A 25,170-nucleotide genomic window follows, 5' to 3' on the forward strand; every position below is an offset into this window, starting at 1 on the left:
CTTCTCTCCATCTCAAGCGGTAGGAACTTCGCATTATTAAAGGTGGGGATATCCTTTTCACCTGTTAGCAAGCGTCGACAGTGATAGCCAGGCTAAGTTACAGATCCATCCATTCCACCGTTAGGAAGCTTTCAATGTCTGATGATTCAATCGGATATGGTGGATTATGAGAATCTGATCAGACTGGAAACACCAGTACGAGAGCTTATCTGTGATGCACCGAAGATCGAATGCAAATTTTAAGCAGATGGGCGATTGAGATCAAAGATAATGATGAAATGTACAATCCGATGAGACCTTTTGTAGCTTTCCTATGTTAGGACATATGTTTCATTTTTGCTATTGTTGGTTGGGAAGTCACTGTCAATCCGAATTACGAAGATAGCCCGACGTAGTCCGGATCCGAAATTTTATAACGTGATAAGAATCATGTTTTGTGTGGATAATACTGACGATATTTAAACGATATAATATATATGTGTTCTCCCACGTAGGTAAAGATCGTAAATAAATGGAGTTTCGGCTCGTAGAGAGCATAGAGGGAAAGAAGAACTTAAATACCATTAAAGAATTTTCTTTTTGCCCAAACCTCATGTAGTATCGAAGAAATACTTTCTATTATGATCGATGCTGACGTGATGTGTTCGATCGATTTGTCTTATCCTTTTTCTGTTAGATTAGTACTTACGATTAGAGGACAAATATTCCCTCGATCAGGCCATATACATGCATGTCTTTGTCGTGGAGCTTTTTCCAACCCTCCAAGAGATTCATCAGCTTTACATGAATTCAATGATTTGCTACGTGAATGCGTGAGCTTCCGCGAGAAGGATCGGTGTGTTTGCAGGAGATGGATGAGATGATGGAGAAAACCAAGGTGACAGCAGTGGGTAAATCGGCTTTCTGCTGCCAAGCTGTTTGTGGAATCCTTTGCAGGTGCTCCAAAGCGTGGTATGGCAGCAGGGCAGACTCATTCGAGATTCTCTTTCCGTGTACACGGACGACTCCAGTGTGTTTTGTGTCAGATCACATTGGAGTCCAAAAGATTCCTGATGTGCAAGACACAGAGAGACTAAGCCATCCCCGTCTCCGGTGTTGATGAATGCTAACAAGCTTGTTTAGCAGGATAACATGAAGCAAGAACAAAGATTGAATGTTGACGATGTCGATTATAGTTGATCAACAAAGAGAGAATCTACATGGAGACGAGAGTGTTCCACCAAAGGACTGCGGCGAGACATGAATCATGGTTGGAGGAACAAGAATTCAGTCGGTGAGAAAGGGGATGTGGAGATATTGAATCGCAAAGCAGAATTCATGAACAGAGAATTGTTCCATGAAGATCTCACTCGAGAATCCCACTGGAGAGTCGAGAGAACACTCATTTCTCAGTCGTTGAAATGAAACCAATGCCATCTAATGTGCTGCTGTATCTGTCATAATCCTTTTAGAACACACGAATCAGTAAAAGCTTCACCCACCCTGGAATGATGTCAAAAGACATGGAAGAATGAGAGGAAGATTTAACCGAATGTAAAATCATGTTTTCTTTCAAGAGCTCAGTCACTTCTCTGCCAAGCATCAGCTATGCCTTCCTTTAACCTATGTAAAATATATATGTTCCAACCACATCAGTTTCTCTCATATATCCTATCAGCAAAACTCTAAAGCTCTCTCTATACATGGATTTCATGAACTCTCCAATATTTGAACCTTCTTCTCGAGTATATGAAGCAGTAAGTTTCATCATTTCCAGCTAAAGCTCTCTGACTTCCCATCTTCTTCCTCGCAGCTATCTCCGGCAGTAACAGACACCACTGGAGTAGCCCCAGCTAGCTGAAGAGGGCTCTGTGGAGAGCCAGATTGAGAAACACTCTGCTGCGAGGAATTGCTATACTGCTCCTCGGGAACCCACACGCCTCCTGCAACTGCAACACGTCGGTTCACAGCGTCTGAAGAATTAGGCATCCGTCGAGCATGCAGACGATATTTCTGGATCAGAAGAGGAAAAGTTGTGTTGATTTGATCCAAAAATAAATAAATAGGTGCGGAAATGAAGATCGAAGCGTTCGAACCTACCTGCAGATGGCTTTTCACTTCATCGTTGGTGAGGCCGTCCACCTTCATCAGTTCTCTAATCTGCTTAGGAGTCGCCACTGCAACAAGTAGAAATCACAATCAATCGCATCCTTAACGAGGGACAATTTCCAACACTAGTCACTACCCAAAGCTACAAATTTCGCATGGTTTCCTAGACTGTGGAACAAAAATGATGCCTTTTTTTGCTGAAATTACCAGCTTCGGCTGTGAGAGAAGAGAAGGCTTCGATCTAACCTTGGGCGCCGCCGAGCTTCTGAAGGGCGAAGAGGAACCGGCGATGCAGCTCCGGCGACCAGCACCGTCGCACTTTCCTTGGCGGCGGCTGCTGTGCCTGCGAGCTCGGGTGGTCACCGGCCGTCGCCGGAGCTGAGGTCGGAGCCCTACCGGCGCCCTTGGAGCCTGAGCCACTGACAAAGTGGCCCTCGGTGACGGCAGAAAGAGTGAGGGCTCCGTTGTCCATTGCAGGCGCCTGAAGCGACAGGTCTGGCAAGGCGACGGTGGGCTTCCCTTCCTCCCCGTTAGCTGTGACGGCTGATAGGCCTTTGAATGGCACGAACGCGCCACCGCCGCTCAGGCTCTTGGATTCCAGGAACAAGTTCTCCTTCTTCTGCTGGCGTTTGAGCTCTCCGCCTCCCTGCGATGGGGAAAAAGGAAATCCGATCATCCATACAGAGAAAAGAGAAGGCTATCATCATCACCATCAACAACAACAACAAAAGGTTTCATCTTTTCCACAGGGAACGTCCGAAAAATTTCTCCTTTTACCTCTGGTGTGACTTTCTTCTCATTCTTATTGTCCTTGCAATTGTTTCTGTTGGGGTTGTCGCTCCAGAGCTGCGCAGAACTCATCCAGTTCATCTTCGCCTCGCAATCCTTTTCAACTTTTTCCCTTCCTTCCTCTTCAAATTTTTCCTTGATGGGTATGGATTCACCGAAGACGCGCGCGCATCTCTCGCCCCTGCATTTCTCCAGCTCCTTCTCCAACCCCTCGATCACTGAGAACAGGAAATGAAAAGACAGTCAAAATAATTCCTCAAAAAGACCCAGGTCGAAAACACCTCACATATCGAGCACCCAACCGACCATCGGTGAGCAGATGCATGCAGAGAGGGAGCTCCCGCTTGAAAGCTTCGATCTTCCTCTTCTCCTCTTCCAGGCTCCTCACGGACTCCTCCAGCTTCGCCACCCTCCCGTCTCCGCTCTCCATCACGAACGCCTCCTTCAGGAAACCGGCGACGGTTCTCGCCGTGAACAGCTTCAAATCCAAGCTGATATCCTCCGCCGCCGACGAACCCATCTGTGCCCCGCCTATCTCGCTCTGTCCGTGAGAACAAGAACCGGAGGCAAAGAGAGAAGCAAGAGAAGCGAGAAAGGTCTTCATTTATATAGATCGAAAGCGGTCCGGTTCGGGTGAACCGGATAGGGGCAAAAAAGATCGGCCACGCGCGAGGTTGCGTCGACCGAGTCGTCGCGTACTGGGATCGCGACCAAGCCGGCGCGGTCGGGGCACCGCCTCGTCGAGTTTGGAATCTTCCTAATCCTTCCCCACCCGCATTTGTGGCCAGTCGTGAGACACGTAGGACGATAAACTTTTGGGGATGTCTTTTTGGTGTCATAACAAAATCCTTGCAGCAGAAACATCATCGCTGTTTCTGTTTACATGCTTCTAAAAACACTTTTCTCCGTTTTCGATGTCTCAATGGTGAAAACAAAGTGGCATGAAATCAGATCACATGAGCAAGAATTGAGCTTAATCGAGCTCGAAGTAGGCTCGAACTCATGCTGTTCTTAATTAAAATACCATAAAATTAGGGCTTCACCGAAGATTCATGCTTCTTTGTTGCCAACCGATACAATGAATTAGGCATAGGACATTCTAGAAAAGATTCCTATCGGTCGATATGACAAATGTAATTTAGTAGGCATTTACGCATTAGCGTATTTTAAATATTTTTTTACGATCATGTTGTGATTGGCACTGAATCGATTTCATATATGCTCACTAATTTCTCTATCGGATCGTACGATAATGCAGATATGCTATATTTGTTATAATGTGAATACGACATCGCATTGTGAATAATACATTATAGTGGTTAATGAATTCTATGTGCAATTTAAAAAGATACGAAAGTATAAACAACGTTTGACAAGCTCGTAAGGAGGATTGACATCAATGTCAAAAAATTATTGCCATTTTGACTACTACAAGAAATATATGGTGTGGCTTCCTAGATTTGCTCGGAGATATATAGGAATTTGATTACTACAAGCAAACTTCCTTATACTTTTGTGGTTCACTTTGACAAAAAGTAGTAATGCAAAAGATAAGTTGGAGTACCTTATGGTCTAAAAACTTATCTAAAACACCTAAAAAAGGAACTTGCACAAATAAAAACAGGGTTTAATTTAAATTTAGTGAATGGTAGAATGACCTTTGTTGCTTGTTTATAATCCCGTTTATGCCACCCTAAATCCTCAAGTGATTCACTAAATGTCATAGGTCATGCTTCTCATGTGATGGTTAAGATCCCCTCACAATGGAGGTCAAAGTATGGTTACCAAGGCACTTAGGGTTCAGCTCCAATGTACCATTAAAAAGTGATAGGAGAATGGATGATCCAATGACTACACCCTAACAATGTCACTCAAATGTCAACATTGATACATGTTAGCACATATTTAGGTCTTTGAGCTAAAGTAAAAGTTGGAGCTGACTTTTTTTCTTTTTTTTTTTCCTAGATCCATGATTCATTCAGATTTAAGTAATTTTCTTAGACATTTTAAGAAAAAAATTTTAATACATGTGTCTCAAGTTAAAAATCTTTACAAAAAGATGTTTACGTAAAGTTTCTTTGATTCTCGAATCAGTAAATTACTAAAGATAGAGACTAAGGATATATATTTTTCAAGCTTATTATTTTTATATTATTCATAAAGCTCTTATTATAACCATTGATGATTATGAAAGAATTCACAAATCTATTAAGATTAAGAAGAGATGCTTTAATTACAATCACGAAATGACATGACTAATAGAGATTTATATATCTAACATAAGAAATTCGATTATCAAATATCAAATTCAATCGGGTGTCTAAATAATCTCGATACCAATACCGTATTAGCTCAAATGATTATTAAAATTTAAATATATGATCTTATCGCTATAATATATTTGATAAAAAATGAGCTTAAAAACTATACTTATGCGCAACAGATGATTCAAAAGGGAGTGTAGGATAGGCTATAAGAGCTCTAAAGAAAAAAAAATTACACCATTTAGCAATGTTTTTTTTAGATTTTATCTATCATTAAAAATAGATATTTGTTTAAATTTCACACCGAGTATCTCCAATTTACGGCACAATAATTGCAACGTAGCATAATTCACACACCACCAAACACGATAAGGTTGGCTAACGAGAGAGAGAGAGAGAGAGAGAGAGAGAGGGAGAAACACGTCAGGATACATCAGGTGATTGTGACGGCTCGTGAATCCTGTGACGTCGTACCCACCACCTTGGACCGTATCCCATACGCTCCCTCCCACCCCGTGCTCTCTCAATACCAAAACCACCGTGGAATCATCAGATGCCCTGTGTCCTCCCAATCCTGGATTCGGTGCTCGACGCCTTGCAAGAAAGTAGTGCACGTTTTCGAAAGCGATCCCTCGGGGGTATTTTAGGAAGCGCAAAAGCCCGTGATTCCTGCATCGCTTTTTCTCCCGACCGAGCGCGGTCGCCGCGTACAACCCAAACGTACACTTCCACCGATGTCATGACACGTGTGTGATTCGAATTCCTCCAATATATTTTTGTGGTTTTTCTTGGGTTATAAACCCGAAACAAAAAAGAAAAAGAAAAAGAAAAGAAAATAGGAAGGGAAGGCAACCACAGAATATGAACGATCATTCAAATAATGAACATTCGGTGATGTCATTCGAGTGGGTAATCAATTGGGACTTGGCTTGGAAGCATGCGATAAGGATTCTAGGTGGAGGTGGGGTGGAAAGGTTTGCCGAAAAGATGGAAGAAGGCGAAAGATGATTCCTTTAGAGGTGACCTTCCGCAGGTAATCTTTTTTGTTTTCTTGTTATTCCACATGATGATCGTATAATTATGAGACAAACACCATCTTCAACATCATTAATTAATATATATATCACATGAAACAATAACATCATGCAGCAGTAGCTCCTGCACTGCCATGCCTTGTTGTCATGTGCTGTGGCAATGGTTGGGAAGAGCAATGATTAGGTTCGAGATCCCCATGGAAGGAATCCAAGACATCATCAGATGGGATGCCGTGAGGACCGACTGTTCCCTTTCTGAAAAGCCAACTCGATGTGCATCACAGGCACAAGGAATCCAACCAAAGCCTTTAGATTCCTTGCAGGAGGTGGATGCAGGGAGAAGAAGGGAAGAAGACAAGGAAAAGGAAGGTTTCTTGGATTTCTTGGATTCTATACTGAGCTGGACTCGTCCTTGATATAGTTCGAGCTAATTTGACCTGTGGCGCAATGACCAAGCTCGCTTCTACTTTTTGTCTTCCAGTACCCTAAACGATGGAATAACAGGTGCCCATGGTTTGAGCCAATGGTTTCCCCATGGATTATTAGATGAGAAATCTGATGATGGAGGTGATGCAGAATCCTAAAACACTTCTGCCTGCAGAAGAAGCATGGGGAAGAGGAAGCTGAGCTCGGTGCCCACAAGGGTGTGTGGGATTCCTCCGGTTAATAATGAGTCAGTCCCTCGGAACCATTATCTCAGGACAAATGGACCGCAAACAGGAGATTGACGGAGGAGATGCATTTACATGGGAATTGCCACTCCTTTTGGGTGCTGCTTTATGAACCAACCACTCGAGGGGTCCTCCTGTGTGGCGGATGAGGTTTGAGAGTGTGACTTGATGGGTTGTTTCACTTGCTGCTGCTGCTGCTGCTGCTGCTGCTGTATGGGACATGGTTCCTCCCTGCAGGAATATAATGGTTTCCATGGAGATTCTTGAAAGCTTGATCCACAAAGAGACTTATCCGAGACGATAAGGGAACCCGTGGGAGGGAAGCGGAGGAGGAGAAAGAGAATTTTTAGCTTCTCACGCTCGCGCGAGTGTCAACAAGAAGATGCTTCTCGGGACACCGCAGCGAAGAGGCGCCGAGATTCCTCGGGCAAGGCGACGAGAGAGAGAGAGAGAGAGAGAGAGAGAGAGAGGGCCCGCGGGGCACGTGGTGCGGTCGGCGGTGGCGAATGACGTGGCGGGATGGACCGTGTGGTTTCGCCGCGTAAGCCCCCGTGGCGGCCGCGTCGATTACCACTTTTGGGTTCCGGTGTTTTTAGAAATAATAATAATAATAATAATTATTATTAAAGAAATTACTGACTAAGCTAGATTTAATTTTTTAAAAAATATAATTATTTAATCAATTCTTTGATTAAATAATTGATTATTATTTTTAAATAAAATTTCAAAAAAAAAAGAGATTGTAATATGTTTAAATAAACTTATTATAAGCTTGTAGTTTATAATCATCAAAAATACTGTAACTATAAATCTTATAATACGAGGGGATTGAATTGATTCATCCTATTGATACTTCAATTGTTTATAGACATTTCAACATACTGATAAACTAGGGATACATTTTGATAAATATATAAAAAAAAGTTTTCTCTAATAAATGAGATTATAACATTTTCTCTAATAGAAACAAGACATCTTCTCTCTTTCTTATATTGAGAGAAAGAAGAAGACCCCCAAGGCAATCAATCTCACACACTGCACTTCCATGTTGATTTGCCAATTGCCATGAGCCTATGAGGATAATCTATACCTATAGATAGCTTGATGCATTTTGATCATCTGGTGATCTCTCCCATTTATCTCAAATGTTCATTGTTTGACCCTCAAAAACATTGTGTAGGTTTATTTAGCTAATGCCACTATTTTGCTTTCCCAGATTCATCTCTCTACAGTACAAACACCTTTAACTTTATGTTAGTCCTTTCAAGTGGGTACAGCAAAAGTTTCAATACTGCACACTACTGAGTGCCAAAACATTTTCATCAGTTACCTACCTACTGCACCATAAGAAAACAACAGTTGCACAAACCCAGTTTTGTTGTAGAAATATACACTGATGACATTGTCAACTAAATGCTTGTAAAATAGCCAGACAAATCTTCATGCATAGTGAGAGATGATAAACTAAACCTTGAACATTTTAAAGACCTTTTTGAGAGGAACAAATATTCTCTTCATTACAAATTATGTTGGGAGACTTCTTCAGTGTCTTTGTCCATCAACCACTGCTTCACACAATGGTAGCAACACTCACTGAAATGCATATAAATAGATAGACAGATGAAGTCTACTAATTGCTCTTGTTTCATTCATCAAATTATAAATTTCTTTCTCTTTTTGTGAGAAAAAAACCCATATATTAGAATTCAAACAAAGCAAATGAGAAAATTCCGTGATGTTTCTGGCTCCAATCTTTACTGCAGAAGCACTTGATGAGGCTGAAAGCTTAATATCTTTGTCAAGTCAACAATTTCCTACCCAAACTTTTTGTATGGAACCAAAGACTGATACTCTGAAATCAAAAGAGAGTGGAATATTATTATTTATGAAAAGCAATTACTACAAAACACTGTTCAAACCCCTTTTATTAGGCTATATGAATGTTGAACTTTGGTCTTTCATAATACTGTTCAATAATGGATCTCCTGTATGGCTTTCACTGTGTAATTTTGAAGTACTCTTTGGCTTTTGGAGCAGGCAGATGCCATCAATGGCCTGAGGACATGCCCTGATCTCAACTTTATCCACCCAACCATCACTTTATCTTTTGCCATTGTGGTCTGCAGAATCTTCCTCTGCTCCACTCAGCCTAAGCATTCATCTTGTTAGATAAGCTGTCTTTAAAGATCAAGAATCAACCATCTCTGATTGTTTCTGCTTTCTCAAGCTGTGTTTGTTTGTTCTTGTTGGATAGCAAGTACAAAATGTTCATCAAACTGGTTCTCTGAATTTTCAGCCAAATTTTTTGTACCATAAAACAAAAAGAAGCTATTTTGAAGGAAGCTTATAATTTATACCAACAATGTCTTGCATTTCAGTAAAGATAAATATTGGTAAACATCAAATTTTGGAACAAGTACAAAGAATTTCAACAACAAAAAAAAGAGATATCCTCTAGGTCTGAGAATAAGAGTTCCACTCAACAATATAATTAATATAGATGCAAGGGTCATAATCCATCCACCTTTTTAATTTCAAACCCAAGCAGAAACATTTGGAGACAAGGAAAACAAATTAATGTTTGATGATTGACACCAATTCAAGCCTTGGTTGGCAGTCAAAATTAACAACAATATAAGCCTGTCATAAGTCAAGGAAAGGACATTGATCAGTACTTTGCCCAAATCAAAGGCACATGGCTGCAGAACCATTCAAATAAAAGACACAACTCAAGAAAAAGTACCTTATTGTTGGAGATTGTCCCCATTCTGATTCCCTTGGATTACTTCAAATAAAAAAGAATTGTCAATGCAGACTGTTTTGCAATGGTTTTCCTCCATGAAGAACAACATGGTACCACACTGGTTTATAAATCTTAAATAACATGCAATTTTAATGATGATAACATTGAAGAAAACCACTGGTTTATAAATCCCTGGAGGTTTTGCTGCACATAATAATAACTGACAAGAACTTTATTTGTAGCAATTTTGTCTTGTGTTAGCATGCTATATATACATTGTTGTCAAAACTCAGCTCCGTTGTAGTGCTGAAACAACCTGGAATTTCAGATCCTATGTTTTACCAATGGTGCTCAAATATATCCATGATGAGAATGCATGGGAGTCTTGTTGCTGCTCCATCTCTATGAACATATGGGCTGTTTATATATGTGGCTTGTTATAAGGATTAACTTTATGATTTCAACATCTCTCTGTATTTAAAGGGCTGTGGATAGTTAGTTCTACCTCTTTTCAGGTACATGGCCCATTAGTTCAACAGCATTAATAACCCACAGTCTACTTTAATCATAATCTATTTTTATTTTTTCTTAACCTAGATCTAAAAAGGAGGCTAGTGATGACTGCATATAGGACTAAAAAACTAAAACAACATATTTCAGAAAAAAAAGAAGAAAATAACAGAAAATAAAAGAAGAAGAAAATGGAAGAAACAAGGATAATGTAGAGATTGTTCTCGATCATTCAAACGATGTTATCATTTCAAGTTAGATTAGGTTTACAATGAATTCTTACTATAATCACTTGAGGAGATTTTAAATATTATGTACAGTAACACGTAATCTTTGTATCCCGGTTATTCTCTTGTGATTATTATTTGAATTTTGAATAAGAAACTATGAGATTTATATATTTGTTAGAGGGATTTCCTTACGTAAACGTTGGTATCCTATTTGATTATGATTTTTGGTTAATTTCACTGTGTTACTATTGCCTATATTTGTTCATATACAAATTTTTTTTTTTATCCCAACATTCACAAATATTATTTATATTTCTGTATCTTAATATTATTGTTATTTTGCGAGTTTAGATGTGCATAATATTTAGATGGATGGATGAATTATTAGAAAATACATAGTTCTATAGCTAAAGATCACTATAGTTGAGATTCTAAATGAATTTTTGTTGGAGTATTTACAATGTCAGTCTGACACCTGATGATGTTAAGCCGAGGCACGATCACAAGGTTAAGCTGACATGTAATGAATGAATGGTGTTATTAGGTGAAGAGTTGGATTGATGCTCCACAACCATCCTGTCCAATTCCATGAGGACCGAAATTGACTCCTTTCCTACTCTTTTACCGAATGATTTGAGTTCATCAACCCATAACCAAATGTTCATTTCCTCCTTCATTTGATCTGTGTATCTCCAACGAAGAACACAATTGATTTGAGCAATCGTAGGTGGACATCGCCGAAGAAGAAGAAGAAGAAGAAAGACAATGAACAGGGCAAGTTCTATCCATGAATTATGTGATTTAACTGTCTCATATGAGATTTATCCACTTTTGTAGACAGATCTTACTGTGAAATATTTTGAGCGTGGTTTAAAGTTATTTTGAACATTTATCCACATATGAGAATGACACATATTTAATTTATTTTATAACACATTGGATATAATTATAAGATTATTCATTTGCCCCTATTATAAGTAAAGGCTTTCCTATGATCTAAGATCTGAGAGTCAAATTGAAATATCTCAACACACCCTATGAGACTTAATTGCACGAGTGGCTAGCTTTTGAGGGAGAAGTTTCTCTTATCGATATCAATAGTGGTGATGAAATCAATGACATGTTAGAACTTCACACATGTGAGAAGGGGTCAAACCTAGAAGAGGAAGACATCTAGACCTTGAGTTAAGCTGAGGGCTAAAGAGACTGAAAGTTATTTGGTATCTGAATGCTATAAATCATCCAAATCCTCTGTAGTGCTTTGAAAGCATGAACGAAGCGAATGAAAGGGGTCCACTATTTATAGTTCTACTAGTTAATCGACTTGTCATCTGATAGTTTGACTGACAGGCGATGTTGCGACACTACTAGATTTTTTGAATCATTAATAATTCAATAAATCCTCATGTGGACATCTTAAGAAAGGCGATGTGGGTGTACGACATGAGACCATTATTATGAAATTTCAAGAACCAAATCCGACGAATCATTAAAACAATGTGCCCATTAGAGTTTGGGACAAAAATGATATGTGCGTGCAAGTGAGACCAACTTTTCAAGATCTGAAACAACAAAGCGACATGATGGCTCGAGGTCAAACTGATCCTCGGAACAATTTCAAGCCGACTATTCCAGAACTGCATGCGGTCAAGTCAACCAAAAGTGCACTTCGACAACGCACAACTAGAGTTAAGAGTTGGCCAAAAGCAATACTTCAATGATGCACAGCCAAATCGACCAAAAGCTCACTTCGACAAAACGTAGTTAGATTGGCCGATAATGTGTAAATGTGCATCTCTTGACAACTTGTATAACTTGCTTTAGAGTCGATAGGTTAATCTAAAGTCACTTCTCGACTAGATCTCATTGCACTTGGCAAGTCGAGAAGTAAGAGGGGGCAATCGATATAGGAATCAAGACATGGCTATCACTTCAACACCATGTGGCTAACACCTTAGTGCCACATGATTGATGTTTCAGCATCACATCCCCAACACTCATCCGACACGTCAGGCTCACATCGCTAACGAATGTCCAATACCTTAGGGATGACATATTAGTTAGCATCATGCGACCGAGCTGATGGGACTATTATCGCAATCCATATTCAACACATTAAGATCATGATCGAACCCAAGAAAAACACACAATTACTCACCATAACCGATATCGTTCGTGGGAGTAATAGTCCTAAGAGCCTATTGTAAAAGAACCAACTCCCTCGGTGTGTTTCTCGAATAATTTGAAATACTACTTTGATTCTTCATCCAAATCCTCATAACCCTAGACTAACTTAAACATCATAGGAATATTTATTGAGAATACTTCCAATATAGTTTTACAGGATTCGACAATCTCAAAATCGATCGGACAAGCCATTGGTTGAGATTGAACTAACACAAACGTGATCTCGGTTGGCTCCAAAACAAAATTCATCTCAAAACTGATTTAGTACTTATTAATACCTAAGATGGATTGAGCTATAATATTACTATTTGATTTTATTTTTTTCCATGATTATGCCATAGCAAAACAAAATTATCAGTCAAGAATTGCAAACCCCCAAATTTAGAGGAAACGAATTTGTAGTGACTCCAGTGATTAGCTACAGACCCCCATAACGAAGCAAAGGAGAGAGTGCAGGAAAGGAGATTATGAACTTAATTATCAAAAGTAGGAAAAATAGAAAGAAAAAGAAGGAAGGATCGATCCACTCGACAGATCTCCAAAAGTTCTTCATTTGAAAGGTTCTGAGGTAGGCTCAGATGGATCCTCTCTAACTCCTGCGGATTCCATCATCGTCATCCATCCCTCAACCAGAATTCATTAATGGGGATTCTCCTAACTCTTAAGATGCCCTGAGAAACCAAAAGAAAAGTAAAAGGAGACAGCACTTTGGTCAAACCTCAAAATAACGAGCCTTTTTGTGTGAATTCAACTCTACAGAATGCATGCCAACGGGCTCCAACCGGATCATGCGGCACAAGGCACTTCGTCGTTGATTATTGTTAGGGGCTACGAGTGCCTCTATGTATTGGATCCCACGATCACATATCGGATCTCTCAACTGAGCACTCTGCTGCTGCCATGAGAGAGCTGTATGCCGTCACAATCTCATCTTTTTGCTTCCAGAGAACGGCAGGAGGATGAATCGAGATCTGCACTTTTGTCCCCCTCAAAAAAAAAATGGATGACCGGCCAGTAGATAACTCGAGCAGGTTGGATTCAGTCCTTTATTTCCACCATTTCCAATGCAATTTTTATGTTCCGAGAGTGTAGATGGATTGATCGGGATCTACATCGGTAAACGACTGCCGGGAAGCTTCTTGGAGTCAGTCAGTCAGTCCAAGTTCCAACCAGCAGTCTGCATGTGAGCTGCTGACCTTGCGGCGATGAATCTTTCCTCGGCTGATGGTTTCGACTCTTCTTCATGAAGTCAAACCAATCGCTTGGATATCAGTTGCACTTTGGTGAAATAATAATGATTTTTTTTCTCCTTTTATTTATGGCGATTGCACTGTAGTGCTTTAGATCCATCTCTTAGATCAAAGCTTCACCCACGTAGCATGACTTCTTCTTCTTCTTCTTCTGTCATGATACTTTAATGCTTGAACTACTACTACTGCCTACGAACATAAAGTAGATAACAAGCGAAGAGAGAGAGAGAGAGAGAGAGAGCAGATGCAGAGCTGGGTGATGACAGTTCTACTTCACCCGTCCCCAGGAGACACGATGCACGCATGGGGTGCATGGCTAATGGCGCCTCCTCCATCACCCAGCAACGCGCAAACGCGTCGCGGGCGGCGCTGTGGACCCCGGCCTGCACCTGCTTCCGGCTTAAATCCCGCCCTGCACCGCCACCCATGGCTTTGCCGAGCCCTCCTCATCCTTCCTCCACCATGACACTGCTCTGCGGCGCACTGGCGTTCCTGGTCGCAGCCGCTCTCGGTGTCAGAGCAGATGACCCTTACCGCTACTTCACCTGGACCGTCACCTACGGCCTCATCTCCCCTCTCGGAGCTCCGCAGCAGGTGGATCACTAACGCAGCTCTGGTTTAGGGTTTGGGTTTCTTTCGTGGAAGAAGAAGCTTACATGGAGGTGCATGTTGGTTGTGCAGGGTATTCTCATCGACGGGCAGTTTCCCGGTCCTCGCCTCGACTGCGTCACCAACGACAACATCATCATCAACGTCATCAATCAGATCGACGAGCCTCTGCTCTTGACGTGGTACCTTCCGTTCTTTTCCTCTCTGCTTCGTCCCCAACACTGTTCCTCTGTCGCTTGGTCTGCGATTTGGGTTCTGACGAGGAAGCGATGTGCAGGAACGGAATCAAACAGAGGAAGAACTCGTGGCAAGACGGCGTTCTGGGAACCAACTGCCCCATTCCTCCCAAAGGAAACTTCACCTACAAGTTCCAGACCAAGGACCAGATCGGTACCTTCACGTACTTCCCCTCCACCGGGCTGCAGAGGGCTGCCGGTGGCTTCGGTGCCTTGAACGTGTACTCGAGGCCACGCATCCCGGTCCCGTATGCCCCCCCGGCCGGCGATTTCAGCTTGCTCGTCGGTGACTGGTACCGGACCAGCCACAAGGTACCTACAGACTTTTACCGGGTATGTGTGCCATAAAAAGGTCGATCAAGATCTCACTTCTTCTTCACTCCGGATTGGTTTCAGGCATTGCAGAAAACTCTGGATTCAGGAGGCCCTCTGCCATTCCCTGACGGTCTTCTGATCAATGGAGCGGAGAAAACGAGTAGTTTCGCTGGAGATCAAGGTATCTCAGCCTTCTTTCCTTCATGAAATCCTCCGTTCGAGTAGGAATCGACCACTGAAGGGTGTGACATCGTTCAGGGAAGACGTACCTCTTCAGGGTTTCCAATGTAGGCTTGATGACCTCCATCAACTTCCGGATACAGAGCCACAAGATGAAGCTCGTGGAGGTCGAGGGATCCCACACGCTTCAGAACGACTACGACTCCCTCGACGTCCATGTAGGCCAATCCTTGTCGGTGCTGGTGACCCTCGACCAGGTCCCCAGGGACTACTACATCGTCGCCTCCACTCGTTTCACCAGGAAGGTCCTCGTGGCCACCGGCGTCCTCCATTACAGCAACTGCAACTCCGGCCTCGCTGGCCCTGTCCCCGAAGGTCCGGGGACAGCCGGCTTCCATTGGTCCATGCTGCAAGCAAGAACCTTCAGGTATCTAAAGCTAAGAATGACTGCAATGCTAGTGTTCTTTGATGATCGTTCCTTGGCCTTAAACCGGTGGTGTCCTGTTCTGCTTCATGGAGATGGAACCTGACGGCGAGCGCAGCGCGGCCGAATCCCCAGGGCTCGTACCACTACGGCAACATAACAAGAACGAGGTCGATCGATCTGGCCAATTCGGCTGCTGTGATCAGCGGGAAGCAGCGGTACGCCGTCAATGGCGTCTCCTTCGTCGTGCCCGACACGCCGCTGAAGCTGGCGGACAACTTCAACATCACCGGCGTCTTCACCTGGGACACCATTCCCATCCCACCCAGCGCCGCTCCGGCGGTGCCCGGCACGCCGGTCCTCCGCTTCAATCTGCACGACTTCATCGAGGTCATCTTCCACAACGCTGAGAACACCACCCAGACATGGCATCTCGATGGCCACGATTTCTGGGTCGTCGGGTGAGATCCAAAAGCCACTCCATCTTTGGCGAATGAAGAAACACACCAGTGATCTGTTCTTGGATCTTTGCAGATATGGCTCAGGAAAGTGGACGCCGGAGCTCCGGAAACGCTACAACTTGATCGATGCGATCACGAGACATACGGTTCAAGTAAGCATGACAAGCTCGCTTGCATGGTTCGTCTTCCACTTCTGCCATCAACTGCATCGTGGCTGATACTTGTCTGCGTCGTATCGATGGTGCAGGTTTACCCCCGTGGCTGGTCTGCAATCTTGGTGTCTTTGGATAACCAGGGAACGTGGAATCTGAGGTCTGCAATGTGGGCAAGGCAGTACACGGGGCAGCAACTCTACATCAGAGTGTGGACCTCTGAGAAGAGCTACTCGAATGAGTATGACATCCCTCACAATGCTCTCTTCTGCGGAAAGGCTACCGGTCTGCATGCATGATGGATCTCTTGAAGCAGTAGTGTTTGGTATTAGCTGTTAGTCTCTGTCACGAAGGTGTGACTGCAAAAGGAAGCAATGTTTCCATGACTTTGTACCCTCCTATCTTCTTTTAGTTCTACCAAACATGATTGATGTTATTGGTGTACTCGAGTTTCTTTGTGAGAGACAAAGGTGTAGTTTGCTCTCTTTTACAGCTATTTAAACTATGAGAGGCTAGCTTTTTAATCATCACTACTAACATGCAATGCATTTGTGATGTGAGCAGGCATTGGTTTGGATGAAGCTTCAGCTAAAAGGGAAAGCTCACAACATATGAGATATTGTACAAACACTAGCAATAGCAACAAAGTAGCTCTAACCATTCATCAATTCAAATTCTAAAAATCAAACAAGTCCAATATACCATTTTAAGTATTACTTTGTGAGAATTCAAGAAATGCCTCTTACCTCTCTCTCACAGTCAAGAAGTTCACTATATATAGAGAAATGTTTATATTCTTTAGGGTCAAAGCCTGGTCCCCAAATAAAATCTGGTCAATGCAGGTTACATCCAAAATCTCAGTAGGCATTACTCTGAAGTGACTCAAATAGCATATTCATATCTCCATAATTATGCTGTATAGTTTGAACATCACACTATCTGCAAACATGATTGGATCAACAACTAGTCTTACTCTTCAGTCTCTCAGCATAATTCTGATAGGAACTAGTCTTAGATCACTAATCAGATGCATGCTTAGGGAACCAAAGTACTACAAAAATGATTAAATGTAGCAAGGCAATGCCAACTGCCAACCAGTTGCATGGCAAATAACTTACAAAGTTACATGCAGCCAAGTATATAAGAAGCATCAATTCTCTCCTGCATGTTCAATCAACTTGTATGTTCAGCTCACAGGCGCAAGTTAGATTCTTATGAACTGCTCAAACAAGAAGGTCCTTTGAAATAGAATTTAGATAACTTTGGGGGGCTCGGATTATACCTCAGGCATGCAAGTTACTCTAAGGAAACAGTGGCTGGTACTGCAGCCCTGTGTCCTCTGGAAATCCCATCATCAAGTTAAGATTCTGCAGGGCTTGCCCGGAAGCTCCTTTTACTAAGTTATCAATCTGCATAATCAAAAACAGCATCGCTTGAATGCTCATGACAGTGCCATTTGTATTAGTGATGACCAGCGAAGGATGTCAAAAGAACAGCCATGCAAAAGAACAAAAGAGAGCACATACAACCGAGATTATGATCGCTCTCCCAGGAATCCGATCTTGGAAGACATTTATCAAGCAGTAGTTTGAACCTCGGACATGACGTGTGTGGGGCACAACTCCTTTCTCCAACAATCTAACAAATTCTTCAGCCTGCAAAAGAGATTGCTATCTATTAATGGGACAGGAAACACATGAAAAAGCATATATAACATTATGGAAGTGTACTTTTCAATATGACAACCTCAGATGTGGAAAATTACAGATTCAGCAACTATGAGATATCCATTGCTGCACTAGTGGCAGAATATTAATTGCAGGAAGCCATCCGTGCAATATATTGTTTGTAACGATTAGAGAAATATGCAGAAATAAAAGTGCTAACTCAGCAATCACAACATACCTGATAAGTATTGTTCAGATGTTCATACAAATCATCGATATTTACCCCAGGAGCCATTTCAACATATATGGTTGATTGCATCCCACGGCTCTAGAAATATTCATATCCACATACAATAGACCATTCAAACGGACTACAACTGAAAAACATATCAAATCAACTTGTATCTGTAAATCTTAGATTGGTATTTACCATAGGCATCAAGTGAGGAGTGAAGCTAACAGTTATTTTAGAATTTGAAGCATCAGAGAGTCCTTGTTCGATTTCAGGAACTGAAAAGAGGAAAGAGTAGTCACATAATATTGATGTGATACAAGCAAGATACAATAACATGAAAAGGAAAACATCTTAATCATACTATAATACCATGTCGGTGCTTGGTGATCCCATAAGAATGAAGGCCTTCAGCTATTTCAGTGTAAAGATGAGCCTCCTTAGCTCCACGTCCTATATGCAAAACATTTGAAGTCAGAAGCTGGTAAAAGAAGTCTGCAAGAATAATTTTCCTGTGACAATAGTAATTTATAGAGAAGAGATGTAAGACATGTCCAAACCTGCACCACTAACACCAGACTTTGCATCAATAATGATATTCCTCGGTTCTATTAGATGAGCCTGAAAAATGAGTAAACATATTCATGGACATCTATGCCTAGATCTCCTACAGATTCCAGTATTTGAACTTTGGAACAAAAACAATAGATTGTAGCATTTAATACTTCGTCTTTTAAATCTATTTTATTTAGTCTTATCGATAGAAAGTAAAATATGTAGTCAATTTGAAAGTTGAGTGGGCCAAACATGTATACAACAAAAATTAATTTCTTCTTTGATGCCTTAATAGGTATCCTATTAGATTTATATTCATCATATATTTACCATAACATTTCACCTTCAGTGGAAAGTCAAGGCAATCTAGTCAACAAATAAACATGCATATTGCACAAAAATGTTTTGAAACACATGACATGTACAGTATGTCTTGTAAAGTCTAAATGGTGACACTATTGTATTCAAATCCAAGTTGGATAAATAGTCTAATCTCCATGGGTGGTCAAAATGACTAATTTTGCAACATACTATAGAATGGAAGACATGTTAAAGCTTGAACCTTGATCAATGGAATGAGAGGAAGTTGAATGGATGTTGGGTAACAACCAGGATTTGCAACTAGTCGTGCATTTTGGATTTCACCCCTCAAAACCTCTGTCAACCCATATACAGCTTCTTTCTGAATTCAGGAAGAGTAACTTTATCAAGCTTTAACAGCTGTGAAATTTCAGTAGCAACATATCAGTGCAAACATAAGAAATTAGTGTAAAATTTAGACACAACTTGAATAGAGTAACAAGCAACTGTTAATGATACCAAGATAACTATTAAACTCACTATACAACAGCCAGCATGTTGATTAACCAAAAGAAGGAAATCGTTTCTTACATATGTCTGGAAGTATCCGATTTTTGCCCTGAATTTAAAGATAAGAATTTAGCTGAAGAAAGAAAACAATAAAGAGAGCTCAATGGTGGCAAAAAGACCCATGTAGTCAGCCTCAAGTAGTTGCCACATTATGGCTTATTGTTGTCGTCGTAGACAAAACAATAGAGAGATACAAAGTTTACAAACAACACTCAAAAGAAGAATACATTCAATTCAAGTAAATCACAGGTTAGACTATTTCAAAGTTTATCCTTTAGCATCTTTCAATACCAGTACTAGTAAAAGATATGTATAGAATATTTTGGGAACTGGGTTTTCATATATAAGAAAAATGTCAACTTTCAGAGCTACAGAAAATATTATTGTGGATTGAACTTATGAGTTATATTAGAAACTTCAACAAGAGAATAAAAGAAAATTGACTTAAGATATGAAATAAACATCTACTAATACCAATTTAATTTTACATAGAAGAATCAGCCTTGAAATTAATGATATCTAATATTTATATTAAAAACACTTACACATAACGTTCAAATATAGATTGACCTAGAAAAATATCTAATGATATTACTACAAGGGCGTAACCAGTGCATAAGACTCCTGCCAATACGGGGTTTGGGGTGGGTCATGTACACAATTTTGCCTGTAAATATTTAAAAAGACTATTTTCATGACTCGATCTTACAGGTCACAAAGGAGCAACATTCCCAATGTACCAAGGCTTACTACATGTATCAATTTTAGGGAAAAAAATTTTAAGTCATTTGAGACAATGCAACTGAAAATATAAATAAAGGAGCAGCTATGGCAGTCCACATATCACAGTATTGCCTTATACAGCTTAAAACTTTGTATACTAAAATTCTGGATGAAATCATATACCTTATGATTTAACAGTTACTGATTTTGTAGCAGCTTATAGCTAGGTCCCATTAGTTTCTAGATTCTAATTATTTTCATCTGTTATTTCTAGGTTTTGGAGTCTTTTTTTGTTGCTTTTATTATTTTTTCATCCCAAGACATCGGTCAACTGATCCAATACAACAAATAGTGGTCTCAAAAATTTTCATAGTCGGTCCAAAATTAATCTTCATTATGTGAACCTTGGATATATGGTCCTTAATTTCTCAAGTGAGATCACTCTCAACAAAGCTCATTGGCGAAAAAGAATCCATGAAGTCAAACCATAGAAATTGGAAAATGGCTTGTGGTTTTGGCACTAGCAACTGATCTTTATGGTTGGGGAAAAAAACAAGAGAAACATGCACACAAGAAGAGATTGTCAAAGAAAAAGTGAAGTAAATGTAATAAAAGATGAAAATTAGATGTAACATAACACAGATGATATCACATAGTCATCAATTTTGCCTGATAAGAACAATGGTTAAGGATGAATGCGAGGTAGCACTAACTTCCATCAGGATTTGCAAATGTGCAAATAATTAGTACCAAAACTAATCAGATTTTATCAAGGTGGTACCATATGACCCACACTAAAATTAAAAGGTAACAGTGATATTTATTACCTGCAACTCAGGTGCTTTATGAGGCAGACCATACCATTCTTCATATTCATTGATGTCACGCAACCGAAAATCCTGTAAAGGGTTTCTACCAGTTACTATGCTGAATTATCACTTGAGAAAATCAAAGTTCCTTGCCCACATATGAAAAATCCATGATAATTGCAGTAGTGTGCCAAAGCATACCGCAGAGAGATCAACAATCTTAAGACTCTTGGGGAGGCCTTTAATAATTTCCTGCGATAAGAATGCAGCAAGAGTCAGATGATATTAACAAGAAAAAAAATCAGAATTTATAGTAGACAAACGGAGTAATGAGTTATTAGATCCCCTCCAAAAGAAACCAAAGAAAAGACGTGCAACTCATGGTCGTGATGATGGTGGCCATTCCACTTTATTAGCTCTAGTGCCTATACCAATTGCTTGGGAAAAATCAATTTAACTATCTTTATAAAATTCAAGGTCAATACACAAGAACCTGTGTTGTTCCATGCGGCAAACAACAAAATACAGCATCCACATTGGAAAAATCAGCATCTTTAACTGCTACCATATTAGGCAAGTCCTGCAATAACAGAAAAGAAGATGATAATCTTGAGTCTTCTTCCTAACAGTAGGTTTACCATTAGATTAGAAGAGACTCACAAAGAAAAGACACTCTAATGTGCAAATCAGTCTAGTAATTAAGGTCCTTCAAAATATAACATCTTAAAAGTTATTAAATTGTTGACTAAAGCTTGCATAAAAACTGGAAGAGGGAACATATTAACCCTGTCTAATCAGATTCCAATATCCACATTACTGTCACCAACCAACATGACCAAACCTATTGTCAATATAGAATTTAAATACTAATACTAGGATCAGGCAATTGTTAAGTAGGATCTTTTTCTAGGAATCTGATCATAGAGAGGAAGAATGACTTTGCAGACATACCTGCGTGATCAAGTGAGGAAATACGGATCCAATTGATTGGCCTGCTTTTCTATCAGCAGTCATTAGTGTGATACCAAAATGTGGATGGTTTGCTAGGAGCCGGACAATCTGCTCAACAATTTGAACAGCATACCATGAGAACAGGAGCATAAAAGAAATTTATAGAAAGCAGTCACCCATGTCATAACATTGCCAATATTGTACATGAGCAAGTCAAAGGCAATAATTTACTTAAAACACTCGAAGAAGTCACTTAGAAAACTCTGTTTCAACTGCTAATAGTGTCAAAAATATGAAAACTAGTTGAAACTGACCATACATAAAATATGTTAGGCAAATAATCCAGGTGCACTGACATAACACTTAATTTTTTCAAAAGTATGGACCGATGATGTGAACAGTAAGCAAGTAAGAGCTCTAATATTCAGCACTAATTTTCATCAATCAAACTGTTGAAGTTGAAAGAATATTCAAATATCAGATGAGGCAACGATCCAATGAAGTTATCTGCACCAACAAAACATACTTAATAGTCCTGTAATTAGCCTCGAAATTGAATCTATTATTCATTACTTTTTCTCAGAATACTCGTACTCTTTCTTATATGAGATGAAAGTGGACAATCAAGATCCATAAAACAACCTTCACATTGGGAACAATACTCTATGAGGGTACTTGGCCAAAAACTATCTACATGATAATCAAATTTCACAATTGTGTTTATTTTCAGCCATAACGTATGTTCCTAAACATCAGCCATACAGTACACCAATAATTATCAAACAAGTTCATAAAAACAAAAAGGGGATCTCAGTTATGTGACTATTATAGTAGATCCAGTGAGAATAAAAAATGATTGGGCAGAGGCTTTAGTCACTGATTCTATGGAAGCTCTAGTCCCCTGTCCTCAACTTAGAAGAGAAATTTGTGATCAACAAGAATGGATAGATTTCTGGAGAAAAGGCTCCATCTTCCAGAGCACAAGAGATTACAACCATTCCACCCATAGCTGGAGAATAGTGTGGTTCTTTCCTTTCCCTATTGTGATGAACGCATCTATTTTCAGAAAACGATAGTGAGCCGGATTCCAAGTGAGAAGACTTCTGTAGGTCGCTTTCCTTCAGTAGGATAAACACTAATAAACGTCTAGATATTTAGGATAGTTCAGATTTTAGTTCAAATAATCTACAAAGAGTTATATATACATGTATGTATATATATATATATATATATATATATATATGTATAGAGAGAATTTTTATATAGCTTTCCACTGTTATTAGTAAACTGGACAGGACATATACAAACAATGAGGGAGGTAGAAAGAAAAGAAATGTGAAAAATGATGGAAAACAGGATTTGGTCATTTCTTACACCTTAATTTTGTGTTCTTTACAAGGGTCATGACAAACAATAATATTTCTTGCCTATATTTTATTAAACTAAGGAATAACTATATGCACCTTAAGCCTTCTCCCGAGAGTAACTCCAGGACATCAAAGGCATGTAACAACTAATACCATTTTTAGGACTCTGACATAAGCTTAATCTACTTGCATTTACCAGAGAACAATTAATTCATGGAAAAAAGTTAAAGCTAAAACCTAATCGAATATATTTTTCCCATCAATAGAATTTAGCACCAACTCAGCATGGGTTAGGGGAAACCATTATAAACTGGAAAAAAAAATAATGCCCATCAATTTATAACATAAAAAAAGAGGTCTCATGGGTTAGAGAGCTAGCACAAACGGCAAGGAAAAAATTATACCTCAGCCCCAGTATATCCACTGGCCCCCAAGACTCCAACACGGACCATCTTCTCTGCTTGTTTTGCATTTGCCTTTGAAAGTTCCAAGGTATCAGGAGATGAAACCACAGATGCTCTGATGGACAACATGCGACCACTCCCCTGCCTTGTGCTCAATCTCCTCACCTCATACTAACATCAAAAGTGGAAGTTTAAGCATCCAATAATATTTTCTTTCTTAATACTCATAGAAGTAGTACTTGTACAATTTTTCTCTTAAAACTCAAGAGAGGAGTACTGACCTTCCGAAGGCATCCAAATTCCACGGATACTGATCCACCGATCGTGGAGCTCATATTCAAGTTTATTGTTTCGTGTTTTACTCTTCTTTTCCCTGATAAATAGGATGGTTACAACAAATATAAGAAGAATCAGGTTCCCACTGATTGAGAGGGAAAATGTCAACTAAAAAAGAAATCTTGGAAGAATATGGATGCCAAACACTAAATGTCGTCTCTTGAGACTAGATGGTACACTAGATGCTTTTGAAAAGGACATCAAGTTTGGGAAATTAGTATCAGCGTATGCCTAAAGTACAATTCCGGTAAAAGGTTTCCCATGTACATGGTGAAAATTAAACGTGGACGGAAGTGCAATATATCCCATTTCTGTTTCGATGTTATTTTAATGGAAAAAGTGGATAGATGGGGAAAAATCACAGGACAAACATGATTTCACCATCCCAATTAGCTTCCTCATGTCCCACTCCGATCATCCACATTCAAGTAGAACTGAAATGGAGCACGCAATGCCAGTACAAATATAGAAGAAAAAGGAATTCAGAAAGAGGGCGACTTTCAGAACAAATCATCATAGAGGATGCAAAATTTGAAGGAGGAAAGAGGGAGGAAGAAGGAAAAAGAGGACAACGGAAATGAACTCGCGAAAGGAGGGCGGACAAGAAGGATGAGGTCACGGAGGGAGTGTGCTCCTCAGAAAGAACAGAGAAATCGGTGGCGTCGATGGTCGACACAGGCGATAGGGCACGAACCGAGGAGCCGCTGTCGATCCGCCGGCGTACTTGAGCGACGGGAGGGTCCGAGCAGCGGAGCGGTGGCGGCGGAGGTCGAGGGGAACGCTTGGAGGGTGATAGTAGGTCGGATATGACTGCCACCAAGAACTGGCATTCGCTTGGGTTCGACCCCCTCCACAACCGTCCCCACCCCCGATTTGGTTGTGTGAGGCGCCAGAAAGGACAGTGTTTTCGGCCTCTTTCAATTTTATGCCCTTAATATATATATATATATATATATATATATATATATATATATATATATATATATCATTCAAATCCCTAAAATATTAGGGATCTAACGATAGTTATATAGAATTTTTCTTCGATCCAACTCAACTATATTCTTATGTCTACTGCAAGTATTACTAAAAATGTATCATATATATTTTATCTTA

General features: G+C 40.2%; 3 protein-coding genes across 4 annotated transcripts; 1 reads left to right on the forward strand and 2 right to left on the reverse strand.

The window, feature by feature from the left end:
- Window positions 1-1,503: 1,503 nt before the first annotated feature.
- Window positions 1,504-3,448, reverse strand: LOC103969469 (transcription factor NIGTH1). Its single transcript, XM_009383001.3, has 5 exons — window positions 3,184-3,448; window positions 2,866-3,095; window positions 2,335-2,734; window positions 2,080-2,156; window positions 1,504-1,992 (listed from the first exon to the last, which is right to left on the reverse strand). Exons 1-5 carry the CDS (start codon window positions 3,395-3,397, stop codon window positions 1,747-1,749), a joined length of 1,167 nt encoding a protein of 388 aa, XP_009381276.2. The 5' UTR covers window positions 3,398-3,448; the 3' UTR covers window positions 1,504-1,746.
- Window positions 3,449-14,000: 10,552 nt separating this feature from the next.
- LOC103969470 (L-ascorbate oxidase homolog) lies at window positions 14,001-16,593 on the forward strand. The gene is made up of 8 exons (XM_009383002.3): window positions 14,001-14,360; window positions 14,448-14,557; window positions 14,653-14,923; window positions 15,008-15,107; window positions 15,185-15,533; window positions 15,626-15,991; window positions 16,065-16,143; window positions 16,239-16,593. Exons 1-8 carry the CDS (start codon window positions 14,070-14,072, stop codon window positions 16,440-16,442), a joined length of 1,770 nt encoding a protein of 589 aa, XP_009381277.3. The 5' UTR covers window positions 14,001-14,069; the 3' UTR covers window positions 16,443-16,593.
- Window positions 16,594-17,021: 428 nt separating this feature from the next.
- Window positions 17,022-24,958, reverse strand: LOC103969471 (probable N-acetyl-gamma-glutamyl-phosphate reductase, chloroplastic). Of its 2 annotated transcripts, XM_009383005.3 has the most exons (15): window positions 24,752-24,958; window positions 24,003-24,094; window positions 23,722-23,892; window positions 21,951-22,058; window positions 21,493-21,579; window positions 21,201-21,251; window positions 21,018-21,089; window positions 19,160-19,279; window positions 18,603-18,663; window positions 18,415-18,495; window positions 18,241-18,320; window positions 18,049-18,138; window positions 17,670-17,798; window positions 17,426-17,552; window positions 17,022-17,304 (listed from the first exon to the last, which is right to left on the reverse strand). In XM_009383005.3, the coding sequence occupies exons 1-14, from the start codon at window positions 24,885-24,887 to the stop codon at window positions 17,445-17,447; spliced, it is 1,386 nt and encodes a 461-aa protein (XP_009381280.2). In that variant the 5' UTR covers window positions 24,888-24,958; the 3' UTR covers window positions 17,022-17,304; window positions 17,426-17,444. The 2 variants fall into 2 exon arrangements, with proteins under 2 accessions (XP_009381280.2, XP_009381278.2); XM_009383003.2 differs by having other exon boundaries at window positions 17,022-17,552.
- Between the last annotated feature and the right edge of the window lie 212 nt (window positions 24,959-25,170).

This window comes from Musa acuminata, chromosome BXJ2-10 (assembly GCF_036884655.1).
Source record: "Musa acuminata AAA Group cultivar baxijiao chromosome BXJ2-10, Cavendish_Baxijiao_AAA, whole genome shotgun sequence".
Classification (NCBI taxonomy): Eukaryota; Viridiplantae; Streptophyta; class Magnoliopsida; order Zingiberales; family Musaceae; genus Musa; species Musa acuminata.